The sequence below is a fragment of the Gossypium arboreum genome, chromosome 11, assembly GCF_025698485.1.
Source record: "Gossypium arboreum isolate Shixiya-1 chromosome 11, ASM2569848v2, whole genome shotgun sequence".
Taxonomy (NCBI): Eukaryota; Viridiplantae; Streptophyta; class Magnoliopsida; order Malvales; family Malvaceae; genus Gossypium; species Gossypium arboreum.
The window spans coordinates 3767665-3786394 of NC_069080.1; the positions used below are offsets into that span (position 1 = coordinate 3767665).

Here is an 18730-nt window from a genome sequence, read left to right on the forward strand (position 1 = left end):
AGGGATCAACTTAAATCGACGAGACCTTACTTACTTTATATAATCTATAAGTCATTTTATAATTATTCTTTGTGTAGATATTAAATTTAAAAAAAATGCTAAACACAAGACAGCGTGTCCATGTACTTATTATAAGCTGTCAAGAACCCTTTTTTTTTTTAAAAAAGAAGTTGTCTTTTGAATGCTTTGATATCAAGGAAATTCCAATCCAATTCTTTAAGCAAACTCATATCTTCTATGCTCATTGATTCATTGCTTACGAGGTTGATTCTTTAACACTTTTATATCATTTTCTTCTTTTAATTTATTTTTCTTCTATTTTGCATGTATTTTTATATTCAACTTATTTATCAAATTGCATTTCCTATTTGTAATAAATAATTTTATATTTAAATCTCAGGCTAAAGTAGTTAAAAGAATTTTTAATTAGCTAAATGAGTCAGATTTTTTTTTTAAAAATTTCAAGGATAAATTGTTTTTAGAGAATGTGTGATTTTTTGAAAATTTCATAGAAACCGCGTCTAATTAAGTGTAGTTTCCTTGATATGTTATCAAAAAATTCACCAACTGAAGTGTTTTCACATACTCTCTAAAAAAAATCAATAAACAGTTTTTTGACATATTTAATTAATTTAGCATAAATTTTACTGATAATTCATAATAATGACTAATAAACACGTTGAACTTTTTAAGTGATTTGAAATCACAAAATTTTTTTCTTTAAGTTAAAAATAATATATTGGCTTAAATATATAAAATGATTTAAAATATATTATATAGTTATATAATTTATGTATATAACATAAAATATAAAAATAAAGTTGCTCTATAGGTATAACTAACCTAAAACGCGTTTTCTGTTTATTTTGGAAAAAGAAAGAATGTGGGCTATATTTGCCCATTTCCATACATTGTCTAAGAACTTGAAAGAAGCTAAGTATTTTACTTTAGTCTCCATAATTTTTAATTTTCAATTTATAAAAAAAAAAAAACCAGTTCAGCCCCCCCTCTCTCTTTTTCACTTTTGAATTATTTTCTTCTTTTTTTCCATTGTTTTTTTTCTTTTTTCGGTTCATGCATAGGCATCATTTATCGAGTTGAGAAAACAGAGCTAGTGAGTATAGTTAGCGATGGGAAATTGCTGCTCGGACGTTGGCGGCGGGATGACGGCTATAGGTGGCACCGCCCCGTCGACTTCCACTAGCAACCAAAACGACGCTGCTGATTGGTATTTCAAGTCTCATGGCATACACGGCATCTTCTCTCAGATCGAGGTCCTTTTTTCTTTCTTTTTTTTTTTTGTCAGTTACTTCTGTGATAATGAATAGAGTGCCTAGTTTTTGCTTAGAATAAAAGGTCCAATCTACTTTGTTACCGAGTAGATGATTGGCTAATTGATTTACCGAGTAGGAAATTTTGGGTATTTTAGTATTTAAATTTGGAGTTCTTGATTTTGATAGTGTTGAATAGATAAGCTGGTTTCTGATTCATTTTCTCTAAATTTTGAGCTTTTCTTCTTCATCATCATCTTCTTTGCGAACTCTATACTGTTCATTGACTTTTCTGCGCAATGTTTTGCAGTTATCGTTTTCTGCTACGAGTTTGCGAGACCGGGATGTGTTCTCCAAGGTATGTAAGTATATGAATGAACTGCAAAACTGTCGCTAACTCTACAAGCAATGATGTAGTTAAGAAATCCAGTGCCTTAATTTTGCTGTACCATATTTGACCTTGTTGTTGAAATTAACATTATGTGAAAAAAAAAAGTCAGTAAATATTTTTCGAAAAAAAGTTCTTAATTCTAAGCTTAAGGGGCAACACGATGATATTGTATTAGTTGATAGCTGGTATTAGAATTTTTGGAGGGTGTTTTCTATGTGCGCTGACTTAATGATGCCTTTGAATAAATGGAATTAGGAAATAAGGTTCGAGGAGTGGGAAGTGGGGAGTTGAAGGCAAGAAGTCTCATTGTATGGAGAAAGTCTGTCACTAAACCTAAACTTAGATGCCATATAGATAGGTTAGAATTAAATGGTGCATTTAACGCAACCAATGAAAAGATGCTAGCTCATCATGCACCGAAGAAGGGTGTGGTGTGGTCTTGTGTGATTAGCTGTCAGAGTAGTAGTGTTGACTAAAAGTTATGGATCATCCTATGTTTCAAGGATAAAATGTGCAAGACACTCATATTGCTAAATACTTAAAAAACTCCATTACCAAGCAATATGAGCTCGATGAATCCAAGGATCATGACACTAACTCTATGGATACAGCCATTATCTTGATTGAATCTTTAGGTAACAACTTGATATGGACAGATTGGTAAATCTAACATGCATCAAAAGTAAGTCTCTGCTTAGCTTTGTTTGAATGCTTAGTTGGCCTCTTACAACATTTTCATTTACAGTTTTTGTATTAACTAATAATATTTATGTACTTCACTCTCATGCTTTATTCTTTGGTCACAAGAATTGTATTTTGTTTGCAGAAAACTTAGCCTGATATCTCATAAGTTTTGTTTGCTTTAGAGTGATCCTATGGTGGTGGTTTATATTCAAGAAAGAGATGGAGCATTTACAGAAGTATTTCGTACTGAAGTAGTTCTGAATTCATTGAATCCTACATGGATAACAAAGTATACAATTACTTACCAATTTGAGATTGTCCAAATATTGCTGTAAGTTCTATTCTTCAAATCATATTTTTGGGTTCAGCAAAATGATTATTTGATTTGTTTCACTGTAATTGAACTTGTTTGATTTTCCATTATCTCAGGTTTCGTGTCTTTGATATTGACACTCAGTTTCATAATGTCGAAGTAAAGGTATATTTGATTAATGCTACCTTTTCTTGTCCTTCCTCTTCACTCTGCCTCCTTAAACAGTTTAGTTTAGAAAATGATAAACTTGATGGATATATATTGTATTTGTTCTAGTTGTTTGGGATTTGTTTTCTCTGAAGTAGTTTTTTACCGTACTTATTTACATTTGTTTTATTTGGAAATATGATTTGACTTTGTTAACGAACCCAATTTACAACATTTCTCCTAATGTTACCCTCCTAATAGAGCATACAAGCATGAAATTTTTGGTTGATAACTTTCACTCCTTCACAGATGCTTAAGCTGGAGGAGCAGCAATCTCTAGGTGAAGCAAGTTGTGCATTGTCAGAGGTATAGACAAGTATCTTCTTAGTTGTCTTTCCTTATCTAGTGCCTGTCCCTGTTAACCAGGGTATTTGAATACGAAGTTCTAATATAATGGAATGCCTTACTTTAGTTGAACACACTTGGGTTTAAAATAAAATAAAATGTTCTTCGCTTGCTGTTTTGCAGCTTATGCTTAATTTCATTTACTTTACAATTTTCAATATAGTTAATCATCAAATAATCTTTACATCTTACAGATTGTAAGCAAACCAAACAGGTCATTAATCTTGGATCTTGTACAAAGGGAGGAATCTGTCCCATCAACTCATTCCCAACACCGAGGAAAGCTTACTGTGCATGCTGAAGAATGTTTTAGCTCAAAGACTACAGCAGAGATGACGTTAAAGTGTTTAAATTTGGAATCTAAGGATCTCTTCTCAAAAAGCGTAGGCATTGCTAATTTCAGTTTCTCTCTCGTATTTGATCAGGAATATTAGTTATCTTTTGGTTTACTTTTGGACTTGTCTTGCAGGATCCTTTTTTGGTAATATCAAAAGTCGTTGAGAGTGGAATGTCTATTCCTGTCTGTAAAACTGAAGTCTCAAAGAATGATCTCAACCCAACATGGAAGCCGGTATTTTTAAATATTCAACAAGTGGGAAGCAAGGTATAGCAAGTTCTTATTTATACTTTTTAACAATGATCTACTATTTCTTTAATTTCTTACATAGCAGTGCAAGTTTGATCGTGCTCAGACATGCCTTATTGGAAACAACCATTTTTTTTCCCATCAAATTGTTTATTCTTCTTGTTTGTAATCCTGATCTTGCTCAAAATTCAGAGATCTTTAACCATGGAATTGGTTATTGCTTAACAGCTATATAAATATGCAGGTTTTTGCTTAACATGTGTAGATGGTTTCGTCATTGATGTTAAGCATTTGTCTATAAGCTGTGTTTCTGTTTCTTGCTTATTTTCTGAATTATCATTTTCAAAATGAACTTGCAGGATAGTCCATTAGTGATAGAGTGTTTTAACTTCAACAGCAATGGCAAACACGATCTGATTGGGTAATTGTAGATCTTACTTTCTTATGTTTCTTTTCTTTTAGACACCTGCTGATGTAGCTTCTTTTTATTTATTTATTTATTTATTTTTTGGGGGGGGGGTGTGGTTTATCAGAAAAGTCCAGAAGTCATTAGCAGATTTGGAAAAGCTTCATACTGGAAGGGAAGGAGAAAATTTATTTTTGCCAACTCCGGTTGGGCATGATAACCAGAACAAGGTTTAACTATTTCAACTGAAAGTAATTGCATGGTGAACTTTCTTTTCAGCTTTATTTTACTAATTTGCTAATCATGATGTAGGCTTTAAAAAGCAAGCTTTTTGTGGAAAAATATTCTGAGACAGTCCAATATACCTTCCTGGATTACCTAGCTGCGGGTTTTGAACTTAACTTTATGGTTGCTATTGATTTCACTGGTACTTTCCTGTTTACTCTTATAATGGATATTTGACCGATTAAAATTCTGCCAGTTGCAATCCTTTATGTCAACTATTAAGCACGTCTCTTTTTCTGTCTTTTCCTATTATGTTTAACAACAGAACATGCCACATCTTTAATGAAGTTAAATATGAACATAAAATCTGAACTACAGCGAACTTTTTAGATGAAGATAGTTTAGTGAATTAAACAAATAGTTTTTAAGGACACTTCTGCTATTATCCCTTCTTGCTTCTCTCTGTTTCCATTTCCCCCTAGCTTAACAATTTTTTTAGGGTGAATCACCTAAAACATGCTGTAAGTATATAGGTCTTAGGTTTGAATGTTGCTGCAGTCTGCATCTTAAGACCTTAGGATTTACTTTTATAAATCTGAAACTAGTTGAAGTGTGATATGGCTGCATATCCCAGTTCAGCAGAAGTACCATAATACGTTCGTACTTTTTTTTTAATTCTTATTTCTGGTCTATCAGCTTCAAACGGAAATCCCCGGCTCCCAGATTCCTTGCATTACATTGATCCATCAGGACGGCTGAATGCATACCAGAAAGTAAGAAATGGATCCCTTCACTAGTTCCCTTTTCTTTTCTTTCTTCATGTACCTAAGAAAATGTTGCGCATCTTTAAACCAGGCAATCTATGAGGTCGGAGAGGTATTGCAGTTTTATGATGCAGACAAGCGCTTTCCAGCTTGGGGATTTGGAGCACGGCCCATTGATGGTCCAGTTTCTCACTGTTTCAACTTGAATGGAAGCAGTAACTACTGTGAGGTAAGCTGTTGCTAGCATCAATCTATTTTCTGTATCTTGTACACTTATCTGTTGTGCTCTCTGTTCCTCAATATTAACAAAGTACCGTTGTCTCCAGGTTGAAGGAATTCGAGGAATTATGATGGCCTACACCAGTGCCCTTTTTAATGTGTCACTTGCAGGGCCAACACTGTTTGGGCATGTGATTAATAGAGCTGCTATGATTGCCAGCCAATCCCTGGCAAATGATGCTAAAAAATACTTTGTTTTGTTGATAATCACGGTAAGATATAGAAAAAAAAAAAAAAAAAAGGATGGCTTTTCCTAGCAGCTGGATGAAGTTCATATAAACATTTGGGCATGTGATCTTGTATTCTTGACTGGAAAAAGGTTGCTAATTTTGCCACTGCTTCTGATGGTTGTTAATATTGCTCTAGGATGGGGTAATAACTGATCTCCAAGAAACCAAAGATGCCCTTGTAAAAGCATCGGATCTCCCATTGTCTATTCTCATAGTTGGTGTTGGAGGAGCCGACTTCAAAGAAATGGAGGTACTTGTTATTTTATATCACCCCAATTATATCCATTAGAGGGAGAATGCTAACCAGGTCTCGTTTACAGATTTTGGATGCAGACAAGGGGGAAAGACTAGAAAGTTCAACCGGACGTGTTGCTTCCCGTGATATCGTTCAATTTGTTCCATTTAGAGATGTACAAAGTAAGTCATCTACACACTCTGATATTTCGGAAATGTTTTGTATTTGGGATTATATAACAATTGATTTTCACTTTGCAGACGGGCCTTCTGTTGTTCAAGAACTTCTAGCAGAGTTACCATCACAATTTTTAGCCTACATGCGAAGTAGAGAGATTAAACCATGCAGTTAGATTTTTATACAGAATGTACATATCAAAATTATTGTTCGAGTTTGCCTCTTATAAGTTGTAAATGCTACGGTGGCATAGCAATGCTTAAACTTGCCTTGAAAGAGCCAACAGAATCTATTGGCATTATGACGGTAGATTGAAGATTAATCAGTCGACCAAAAATCACAGGGCTGTCGGTAAATTGTTTGTCATATCCATCGTCCACAATGGGTTGTACAGAGACGGATTTACAATGACTGCAACCAATGAAAGAGGGGGCAAAACCAATGGGAAATTGTTTGGCATTGTTTGTGACTATACCATTTTTTTCCTTTTAATAATGATTGGCTGTTTTTGGAACAATGTTCAAACTCAAATTAGTAGCTACAGTTTCTCCTGGTTGAATGGTGGCAATTGGGTAGTATGGATGGTAATGTTGTTATTAGCAGTCACTAGAGCTTATGGTGTTTGTCCAAAGCTAGGAAACAATTAATAGCTACGTTGATGTGCAACACCAAGCATCGGCAGAGCATGGTGGACCGATATTATACTTGAAATCCAGGTTGAAGATTCATTTGGGGTTTAAATTTTAAGTGAATTTTAAGTTTAAAATAGGGATTATTTTTATTTTCGGATTTTTGAAAAATAAAAATACTTGAAATTTAGAGAAAATAAGTTATTTTCTTTAGAAACTTTTATATAATTAGAAATATTAAAACAATGGATCTTAAATTTAAATTTAAGCAGTGAAATGATCTTGAATTAAACACTTTTTAATATTACATCTTTAATTTTAATATTTCTCATATTTCTATTATGAAAATAGGTATCAAACTTGTTTTAATATTTTTATTTTTGAATTTAACATATATGGTTTCCAGTTTTCAAAAACATAAATAATTGAAATTACTTTCTGAAAATAAAACAAATTTCGCAAATGAAAGGGAGTTGGATTTTGAAAAGCCTATATCACTACATTATTTCTAGATTTGCTGAGTACTCTTTACACAATTTTGTTATTTTTGCTAGTTTAGACGCCTTAAATTATTTTCTTTTTCTAAAATTTTGATTATAAGGTTTTCAAACCTTTTCTAGAAATTATCATTCACTTTTGTTTTTTGGGTTTACTTTATTTTTAATTTTTAAATTTAAAAGTTATATTTTAATATTTTATATATTTTTAATTTTCATTTCAAATTATATCACATAAGGTTTTACATGTTATTGAATGGTTAAATTAATGGTTTCAACAATGGAAGGACATGATTGATATAACATTTATAACTTGGAGATGTAATTTACACACCTAAAGTTTAGGGACTAATTTAAAATGAGAATTATAATTTGAGAATGTCTAGTGCAACATGTAAATGGATTGAATCACAAGTGAAACAAAAAAATTTTACTCAAAATTTTAATTGACATTAATCTCACTACTAATTTAATCCCTTCTAAATAATTATTTGGGACATAAATTTGGTAACAACTTCAACATTAGGGTTTAAACTTTTGTTTTGTCTATATTAATCATTAAACTTGATAATTGTTTCTATATTGGGGCCTAAGTTAGGTAATTGCTCCCATATTGAAACTTGAACCTTTTTTGCCCAAGTTAATCATTCAATTGGACAATTGTTCTCATATTCGGACTTGAACTTGAAAATTATTCTCACATCGAATCTGCACTTTAAGGTTTCTAAAGAAATATCAGGAACTAATTTAGACTAAAAAATTAATACCTCGTGTGAGAAATAATTGTCAAGTTCAAGCTCTAAAAAATAATTTATCTTCTTTAATTTTTTTTTGGCTAGGGTAGAAAGGGAAAGCAATTAAATCGACATTCACAAAATATTCAACATACAAGTCATTAGAAATTCTAATACTAGACCAAAGACTATATTGCTTCCACCTCCCAAACGTATTTGAACTATGAAGAGGAGACTTTGACGAAGGAGTGGGCCTAAGTTGTCTATTAAAGTTGGGCTGAATATAGAATTATGCAAATTCCACACATTCTCTATTTTCGGATTTTCAAGTCAACACCTAGTCAACCCCTTGTGGAAAAAAACCCAAACAAACAGAGGACCATAATTTGTACAAATCACCTTTTTTTTTTAAAAAAAAAATTTTGTTTTTAGGTTTTTTTTTATTTACTTTTTTTTTAAACGAAAATCATGTTTTAAAATATTAAAAAGACTTGAACATCCATTCCTTTATAATCATCATAAATTTTTTAAATAAATATTTTGTTGATATTTTCAACCCATTAAGTTTTACTTGACCGGTGATATTTATACCTATATATTAAAGTAAGGTTCAAACCCGTGATGTCTATACCTATATCAAAGTAAGATTTAAAGTAATTAATTTTATAATGTTATTAATAAGTTTAATATTTTTATAATATAATTAATTATTTCAAATAGTTAATATCGTTAACTTTTAATTAAAATATTTCGTGGTTCTATATAATTTAAAAGTAGATTTATAAATCCAAAAAGTTGAGGGATTAAATTTTTGAAAATGAAAATAGGAGGACTAAATTTCAAATTTATAAACTATAGAGACTTCGAGTCATGGTTGCTTGAACCACACTGAACTAGTCAGAGTATCAATTTGGTTCAGAAAGAGGTATTAAATCAATTAACCTACAAACTAGTACGGACATGTTAAACCAAGCTAAAAGTAAGATTGAACTGGTTTTTAATTTTTAAAACATTTTTCTTTTTAATGATTTATTCAATTAAACCATACAGAATAGTGGCCTGACTAGTTCAATAACCAATTTAGTTCTGAAAATCTTGCTTAAAGTATATTTTAATTGTCACTCCCAAAATTAGGCTTAGAAGAAATAGGAATTAAATTTAAATTTTTATTTCTTTAAAGCATAGGGTAGGAGAATTTGGAATGCCTTAAAAATTATTTTTGTTAAGGAACTAACAAGAATAAGTTTGTTGATTCAGTAGTAAAGTCTTAACTTACTCATAAGTCCCAAGTTTAAAACACGTGCACCTTTTAGTCAAAATATTTTATTTTCACCTCATAAAAGTACTGAATTTTCAAAAAAGACCATCCCAAAATTGTTTATTTAATTTAATCTTTAATTTAAATTAATCCTAATCCTAAATGAAATCATAAAACCTATTTCAAATAGGGAAAATAATTTTATAAATAGAAAATCTTTTTAAAACTTAGATTTTTTATATGGAAAATTTTTCAAGAAAAACTCTCAAAGTTCATATTCTTTTCTTCTCCATAGCCGAGCCAATTTTCAATCAAAATTGAACCCCACATATATGCGAACCATTATGTATGTGAATCCCCATATATGTGAGCCATATGTATGTGAACCCCACATATTTGCAAACTATATGTGAACCCCCATGTGCGAAAGCTATATGCGCAAACCTTATATGTGCGAACTCTAAATGCGAACTCATATGTAAACCCTTGTATGATTTAGTATTCGATCTCTTAATATATATTATGTGAACCCTATATGTGCGAACCCTACATATGAACCTATTATGTATGTGTTAACCGAACTAAACATGTTAATATCCCAATGTTAATTCAAATGAAAAAAATTGTATATGTGAAATTGTTGCATAAAGAATTGCATATGTGAAATTGATATGAATTAATTGCATAAATACATGCTAATGATTGTTAGTATGAAAATTCATACACTGTATTGAAAGGTAAATGTGCTTGATAAGCATAGAAATTGATTATCGATTGGTAAATAGCATGACATGCTGAATTTTTGTGTACAATTACATGAAATCAGGTATGAAGGATGGAGGAGTTCTGTAGGAGAAATTGACAATTTAAGTCCACAACGAAAGTCAATACTGCACGAATTAGGTGGCAATGTCATCGAAATCGGGAAACTGGAATGGTAAGTTATTGTAGTAAAAGTCATTGTCACAGATGAAAAGTGAGCGGCCATTGTCACCGGGAAACCCGGGATGGTCAATTACTGACATGTGTTTTAGTGTGTCTTGCTCGAGGGCGAATAGGATGGATGGGTGAGAATTTAAAATTCATAATTGCATTGTATCATGAACATAATCTGTACATACAGTGCTGGTTACTGAATGTTCCTTTCATTATGCTTAATTTGCTCAGATGCTATAAATTGAATGTTTTTATTGTTGCACGATTATATGTAGTGATTTAAAAATTAGACTCACACTGAGCTGTTATAAGCTTACTCCCCCTTTTTCTTACCTCTCAGGTAACACAAAAAACTAGGATGTGAAATGGCATCGAATAACACTCGGACTAGTAGCTCATTTTTTTTTATTTTTTATTTTAAAGTTTCCATTAAAGTTTTCTTAAATTGTTTTTAGGTTGTAATTATTAATTATTTCTTACTTCTATATCTTAGGTTGGGATTGTTTAGCTTTTTAATTTTAAGCATGATAGTTAATACTTTGATAATTAAATGCTAATTGGTTTAGAAATTTATTATTCTTATTATTGTTTTTCGTTGTTTTTGCAAAATACTTAAAGAGTTTTAATAAGTTTTTAAAACTTAACTATTTTCTCAAAATTTCTCATTAATAATGCTGTAATTGAATTGCTAAGTAAAGTTAGTTTGATTAATGAATTTTTTCCTAAAAATAAAATAGTAATTTTCAAACAATCCAGCTCAAACAAAAGAATGACTTTACACGATCATTTTGGTGATCAAATATAACACTTTTTAACTTACCCGAAACTCCTAAGTCGAGTCAAGGGTGTTACATTAAATTTTCAAATTTTAGTTTATAATTTGATAGAAACAAATAACTAACTCAATGCAAAGCGGGATAAACCATATTAGTTTTTAGTATTCTATAAAATATATTTTTATAACTTTTTTTTTTTTTTTGAATATGTTACAAGCATTTATCGGAGAAGTCAAAACAAACACACTTAGGGTGCTCCGCCCGTTAATGCACTACCACATCCCACGAAATAAAGGAAACCAACAGTTAGCAAAAGCAAACAAGACCCAGAAAAAAAGAAAAATAGAGAACGGAAGCAGCTGAAAACCCATCGTCTTCCCCAGCTGCGCATGCATGTCCGATAATGTTAGTTTTATTAAACTTTCCGCCTTGAAATAGATCAACGTTTTATAAAGATAATCCAAATTAAGGGTGTATCACGTTTTTGTTATACAATTATATATTTTATCGAGAAAAAATTAAAGGGTGTTTACAATCCCTCACTTTTATTTATTTATTTCGTGTTTTAATACTCAAATAAAAGAAAATGAGAGGAAAAAAATGTTAAAATTTTTAATATTTAATAAAAAGTAGTTCTGTCCTTCAAATATTTTATTATTAACTCTATTTTTAAAATTTGTATTCAATAAAATTTAATACTATCTTATTATAATATTTGGAAAAAATGGAATAACTTTTAAATTTTTTTTGGTGGTATAGTCACATGTATCATCATCCGCTTTATAGTTTGAGCCTAATCTTGTTTGGGTTAGGAGTGGTATTCAAATAAAACCTATTAATAATGTGGATACCATAATTTAAACTTGATCCAAATACATAGAAAATAAATCCATTTCCATTTATTAATTTTAAAAATATATTTATTGATAATAAAAATACTACAATAAAATAAAAACATGGAATAAATAGATATTTTTTGGATTATTAGGAACTTTTTTAATTTGTTTCAAAAAAATTAGCAATTTTATTATCCACAACTATCTTTTTAATTTTGTTTTCAAGACATTAACAATCATTTCATTATTGTTTTAAATAAAAATATTTTTATATATTATGATTTATAGACAATATTGTTTTTTTTATATTTTTAGATTAATTTAATTTTAATTTTATATGTTATTATGTAAAATATTAGAATTGAAATTCTAATTTAAAATAAATCACTTAACTTAGGGTTTAGAAAAAGAAAATTGATTTCCATAAACAAATAAGAAAATTTCTCAATCAAGGCATGTTTATGTTTTTATCTTTTTTTTCAAAATAGTACTTAAACTTCTATTTTATGATACAATTAACCTCTTTCTTCTAATAATAATAAGATATGATGATGTGATATTTTAAAATTATGACAAACCGTCTCTTATAAATAAAAAATAAATATATAAATTAATTAAATCTAAAATATGTAGAAAATATAAATATATAATGTGAAAAATATAAAAATCATAAAATTGTATAAAAATACAATAAGTTGGAACAATATTTAAATCGTATTGAAAGAAAATAAAAATTAGAAACAATTTTTATTTAAATATTAGGAACAATGTTTATAAGAAATTGAAATTACGAACAATATTTATAAAAGAGATACTGTGAATTTAAGGAACATTTTAAATATTTTATAATTTTTTTTTACAAAGATGTAACAATATCTTTTTCCTTTTATTTTTTTTTCTTTCTTCCTTTATTTATTTATGTTTTGTTGATTTTGTTTTCTTCTCTCTTCATCTTCTTCCCCATACCCCTAGTCGTCGCATGTCCCTCCATTGCCGATCAACTTTCTCTAGCCAGCTTGAAAAGAGCACAAGAATGTTTTTCTCCGTCTGCTTCCCCTTATTATTTTTAATGGTTAGATTACCAAAGCTCCACGAAATTGAAGCCTAAACCTTTCGATATTACAACTCTGATATGTCACATTCATCATTGGATCATTGCCGTTAGGACTCTCCAATGAATATTTCGAACCTCTCCAATCACTCATTAGCCAAAACTTGATGGGCCTTTCTTTCCTATTTTTCTTCTTTCTTTACCCACCTTTCTTAGTGTAGCGACGTAAAAATTTTAGCTTGGTCGCTAATTGTGGCAATTTGTTGAAAACTTGAAAATTGAAGTTTGATTTTTTTGAAACATAAACTGAAAAACGAAAATAAAGAGGGGAGTCGCCACCGACCCTTTTTATAGGTGTGATCGGACACCTAATAAATTTATTTTTAAAACAAAAGAAGGCCGAGTTTAGGTCTACGTTAAAATCAGAGACAAAGTAGGGCTCGGGAGTCAGTTACGCGCGAGGAAGGTATTAGCACCGTCGCGACACCCAAAATTGGTATCTTTTAAACATGTGTTGTCTTAATTTTCAAGAAGGCTAGTTCAATTTAAATTCCAATCGTGATCCGATTTAAAAGACGAGAACTTTCAATTTTTGATTTTTGAGAAGGATATACCATTTTAACATGAGCCGACAAATTTCATCCAACATAGCGATGAAATTTACGACTTAATGTTAAATCGATATATTGCCTCGATTAGTAATTAAAACATAAAAGATATTCATGAAATAAGAATTTAAAATAAATCAAAGATGCAAACAATGTCATTATCAATGAAAATGTTAACATAATACTAGAGCAGTAGCAAAACAGAATAATAATATTTAAAAGAGAAATAAAACCAAACATGAACAAATATAAAGTACATTTAGTAATAATAATATAAGGTAACATATAAATATGCAAAAATATAATATATGACATATATATATGATGTATGAAAATATAATGTCTAATAGACATATATGTGCAATATTACTAAATATATACGTACTAGATACAAGTACACATAGTATAATTGAACATATACAATAATATTAGGAATACTATGGACAAGGAAAATACATTTATACTAATAATAGTAAAAGATGTATGTACACCAAATAATAATATAATAAGTAGCAATAGGGAAAATAATAAATACAAAATCAATAATACGACATACACAAATGATACAAATAAGGAAGGTATATATATATACGTATGATAAAATAAATGTATTAAAATTAATAACAAATACAATACGGGTAAAAATAAATATATACGTGATATATACGTAATGTGGTACTAAGAAAATATATATATACAATATAGTATTTAAAATATATATACATAAGATGGTATAGAAATATGTACTTGGAAATGTATAAGAACTATATATAACTAGTAATATTAAAATATATATAACATATATAGAACATATACAATACATGCATCTTTAGAAGTGATAATAATAATAAGAAAACTATTTTGTACACTATACACATACTTATACACATATATATATATAAATAATAGTATTAGAAATCCTATAGTATAAAGATATATAACTGATAATATTAAAATATATACATGATAATATATATAAAAGATATATGTATATATAAATATATAATATAATATTAAAATATAATAAGACAACATAAAAATCATGATACAAATAAAGTATAGTATTAAGAACACATATATATAATACATGAAGAATATACATAATACTAAAATATTTAGGTAATATATACGTATTAAAAAAACTAGTAATAATATTACCTAGGTATATACAAATATATCAAGTATATATATGTATTATAAATATATAAATATATAACAAAGCATAAACTAATAATAATAATAATAATAATAATAATAATAATAATAATAATAATAATGATGATGATGATAACATTGGAATATAAAAGAAACAAACATAATATTAATAAAATATTAAAATAAAGTGAAATAAAAATATTAAATATGAAAATATATATATGTATACACGTACATAATAAAAATATATACTAATACATAATAATAATAATAGTAATACTAACAATGCTAATAATATAAAAATAACAAGGATATTTAATAAAGATATAAAAATAAACGAAAAAAAGGACTAAAATTAAATTAAAAACAAAGTTGTGGGGCCAATTTGAAATAAAAACAAAGAAAAGGGACTTAATTGTAAGCGCGTGAAACGTTGGGGGACCGAAACAGCAATATTTCCACTCCCTCTAAACGCAGCGCATTGACAGGACTAATTTGATAACCTCAAAAAATCATGGGGCCGAATTGAAAACCATAAAAAACTTAATTGCGAAGCATCAAAAAAGCGGAAGGACTGCACGCATAAATATCCCATTCAAACGAAAACACGCGGATCCTCTAGCGGGTCGAGTCGGATGGGTCGGGTATGGCCAAAACGACTTCGTTTTGGGGCTTAAGTGTAGCCCCCAAAATGACGCCGTTTTGGAGGGCTATATAAGGCCTAAAATAACCAAAAAAAATCATTTGGTGAGAGGGAAAGAAAAAAAAAAAGGAGAGGAAGAAGAGAGAAGGGGAGAGGGAGAGGGAGCTCCGGCTTAGGGGCCGGTCACCGGTCCGTCACCAGACCTTCGCCGATTCTACTTTTTTTTTTATTTTTTTGTATTCTTTTTTTGTACTAATTTTATGTTTATACTAAATAAAAAAAATAAAGAAATGTGTATATATATATATGTATGCAAAAATCGAAAGAAATAAAGAGAAAAAAATGCAACTTTTTCATTTACTCCTCGTTTGTTTGAACAACCACTATTGTCTGTTTATTGAAGTCTATAAATTTCTTTCGATGTTTACGAAGAATCAAGGAAGAAAAAGGAAGACCCATTTCAGTTTTCTATTCGGCTTTTATAGCCTATTTTGTTACATACTTTGTTATTATTTTTTTGCTATTCTTGCTTCTGCTTTGTTTGTCTGTTGTTTTTGCAGGGCATGGCCGGTGCTGGTGGTGGGAGTGTCAGATGGTATGGGCAGTGCCGGGTCTCGGGCAGAGGAGGAAGTGGTCTGACAGCTCGCGTGGGGGCTGAGTGGTCGTGCACATAGGGCAACGACGCCAGAAAATTTTTTAGAATCTTGGGCCTACCGGGCTTCACTGTTTTGGGCTGGTGTTGGGTTTTAATTGTTTAGGTTAGTTTGGGTTTTGATAGTGGGTCTGATGGGTTAATGTTTAGGTATTGGGCTGATGAAATTGGAGTGGGTATTAGGTTGGAATGGGTTGTAGTGGGCCATTCGGGTTTGGGTTAGATATTGGGCTGTTTTGTATTGGGTTTTAAGGAGTTTGGGTAATTGGGTTGTATTTGGGCCAAAATTGGCCTACAACACTTGGTTCTCTAATTGTGATGCTTTTCAAGTTTTGTAGGTTTGTTGGTGATGGAGGGACATGAGTTGACTATGGTTGTAGGGAAGAAGGAAAGAAAAAACATGAAAGAAGAAAAATAAAATGGAAAAAAAAAAGGAAAAAAAACAAGTGAAAAATAAATAAATAAATAAATAGAAGGGAATAGGTGTTTTTTTCACACATATATATATCATATGAGAAATTATTTAGCAAAATAGGTAGATTTGAACGTGGACCGTTTGATGTCTAAAAACTGCTCAGCAACAGTTAGACAGGTGGGAAATGTTGGGGTGAACCAGAAAAATTTGGATAGAGCCTGATCTAAATGTTAGCTAGGTAAGCATCTTGTAGTAAGAGGAGTAGTTATGAACTCTGTAGACCATCCCCATGGTGTGGTAGAGGGAGAGCTCCAATTAGTAGAAAAAAAGCACTTGGAAGAAAAAGTAGAAAAATGAATAAATATAGTGATAATTTGATTCTTCGTCGACGGAGTAAACAGGAGAAATTATTTCTTTCTTTGTCTTTACAAAAACAAAAAAAAAATATTTTTAAAGTAAAAAAAATGGTGCGTTGACTAAAAAAATCCTTAATAAAGTTAGGAAGTGATATACAAGAAATAAATTTTATATTTGTTATTTATATAATATTAATTTAAATTAATTAAAGATAAAATAATTATTATAAAATTTTAAATTTTTCATATAAAGATTTTATATAAATAAATTTAATTTCTCAATTTATCTATTAATTAATGTAATTTAAGTAAATATAAATAATAATGACAAGTGATGACTTTTAATTGTTTCAAAATTTCTCTTTTGTATAATCACCGATCATATTAGCATAGATATCAGACGAAAATGATAACTTAATATTTATTAAAATCAACAGAAGTTATTTTGATTAATTTGAATTGATTGGACATTAATAACCTCTGTCGTGTTAGAGATTTCCTTCGATTCCAACCCAAAAAAATTAAAAAATTTGAAACCCTAACACTAACTCCGTTATAAAACAACTCCGACCCTAAAAAGAATTATCTCCTAAATTTAAGCACAAAAAAATTAGTTTCAATTTTTCTTAAAAATTTTTAGTTATTCAAGTTAAGTCAAGTCAAGTCAAATAAATTTGTTTAAGTACTTAAAAAAGTTAATTAGTTATGTTAAAATTTTTGGATAATATGAATAAAAAGTTGAAGAACATAAATATCATATATATTTAAAATTTCTTTTAAAACAAAATAAGAAAAAAAAGATAATAATTAATATGATAAATTTAATTTGATAATTGTTAAGGCCTCAAAATTTTTATTTTGAATTAAAAAACACATTTGAATATTTTATATATTTTAGAAGATTTTAATATTTTTGTATAATCTTTAATTTTTGAATATAGATTTATATTTAAAAAATAAATATATTGAATTTTTAAGACTATTTTGAATTTATTGTGATTTTTAGATGGACCAGTTTGCACATTTTGAAACTACCAGGGACCTAATGAGTATTTAAATGAACTTGTTATTTGAATTGTAAAATTCAATTCGACTCGAAACTCGAAAAATCGAATTATTTATTCAAAAAATCTGAAAAACTCGATTAAAATATTTTTAAATTTTTTAATCAAATATTGGAGTTTTAGATTTTAGTACAAATTCATCACCTCAGAAGTACAGAAATAAAATGTAGGCTTAAGTAAAGCAATGAATTTCTATATTCTATATTAATTTTCACTTGACTTTCTATACTATATATCTATCTACAATTTAATAAACATTTTGACTGTTGAGTTGTGAAACTGATAGAAAAGAATTAAAGTTAATTCCTTGAAATAATTTTTAAAATTCAAGATATTAAATTCTTTTATTTTTTTAAATATATATTTTATAATTTTCCAAAATATAGCTTTCAAAATATGTTTTATATATAATTAGATGTGGAAGAAAGAAAAACTAATAAGATGTGGTTCCTACTACATATAACAGTTTCTTTTATCAAAATCTTTTAAAGATTTTATTTCAATAAAATATCTAATATAATATACTTTTTAACTTAAAATTAAAACAACAAATGCTATTATAAGCGAGGTTAATATGTAATTTGTCACTAAATTTGTTCAAAAATATTTAGTTGGTGTCTGAATTACTTTTATTTATTTGGTGCTCGAATTTGTATTTCATTATCAAAATTAGTACCTCCACCAATATAGTTGGTTCTGTACAGGTTTCAGTTGCACTAGTCGATGGGCACCATTCGATAATAAATCGGAACTACCGATTTTATTTTTTGCACCAACGTAAATCTCAATCTGTACCGATTGCATCGACTCGTTTCGGCCAATTCCGATTGCACAGGTTAATGCATAAATAATATTAAAAATAGATAAATTTATTATTTTTTTACCAACTTCAAAAATTTTGTATTAACCAATGTAAAGGAACATATTTAAAATTTAAGTATGAAAATTAATAAATAAATAAATTAAAGGAAAAAACACAAAATTCCTAAAAGCTTCACCAACATAAC

At 29.1% G+C, this 18730-nt stretch overlaps 1 protein-coding gene across 3 annotated transcripts; it reads left to right on the forward strand.

The window, feature by feature from the left end:
* Positions 1-842: 842 nt before the first annotated feature.
* LOC108476557 (protein BONZAI 2-like) lies at positions 843-6630 on the forward strand. Of its 3 annotated transcripts, none has more exons than XM_053021890.1 (16): positions 843-1274; positions 1582-1633; positions 2529-2677; positions 2776-2824; positions 3116-3172; positions 3406-3594; positions 3681-3815; positions 4157-4218; positions 4331-4433; positions 4516-4630; positions 5125-5201; positions 5284-5421; positions 5519-5683; positions 5838-5951; positions 6022-6118; positions 6197-6630. In XM_053021890.1, exons 1-16 carry the CDS (start codon positions 1243-1245, stop codon positions 6286-6288), a joined length of 1626 nt encoding a protein of 541 aa, XP_052877850.1. In that variant the 5' UTR covers positions 843-1242; the 3' UTR covers positions 6289-6630. The 3 variants fall into 3 exon arrangements, with proteins under 3 accessions (XP_052877850.1, XP_017634279.1, XP_017634280.1); XM_017778790.2 differs by having other exon boundaries at positions 845-1274; positions 1582-1629; XM_017778791.2 differs by having other exon boundaries at positions 1185-1274; positions 1582-1629; positions 2489-2677.
* The last annotated feature ends 12100 nt before the right edge of the window (positions 6631-18730 follow it).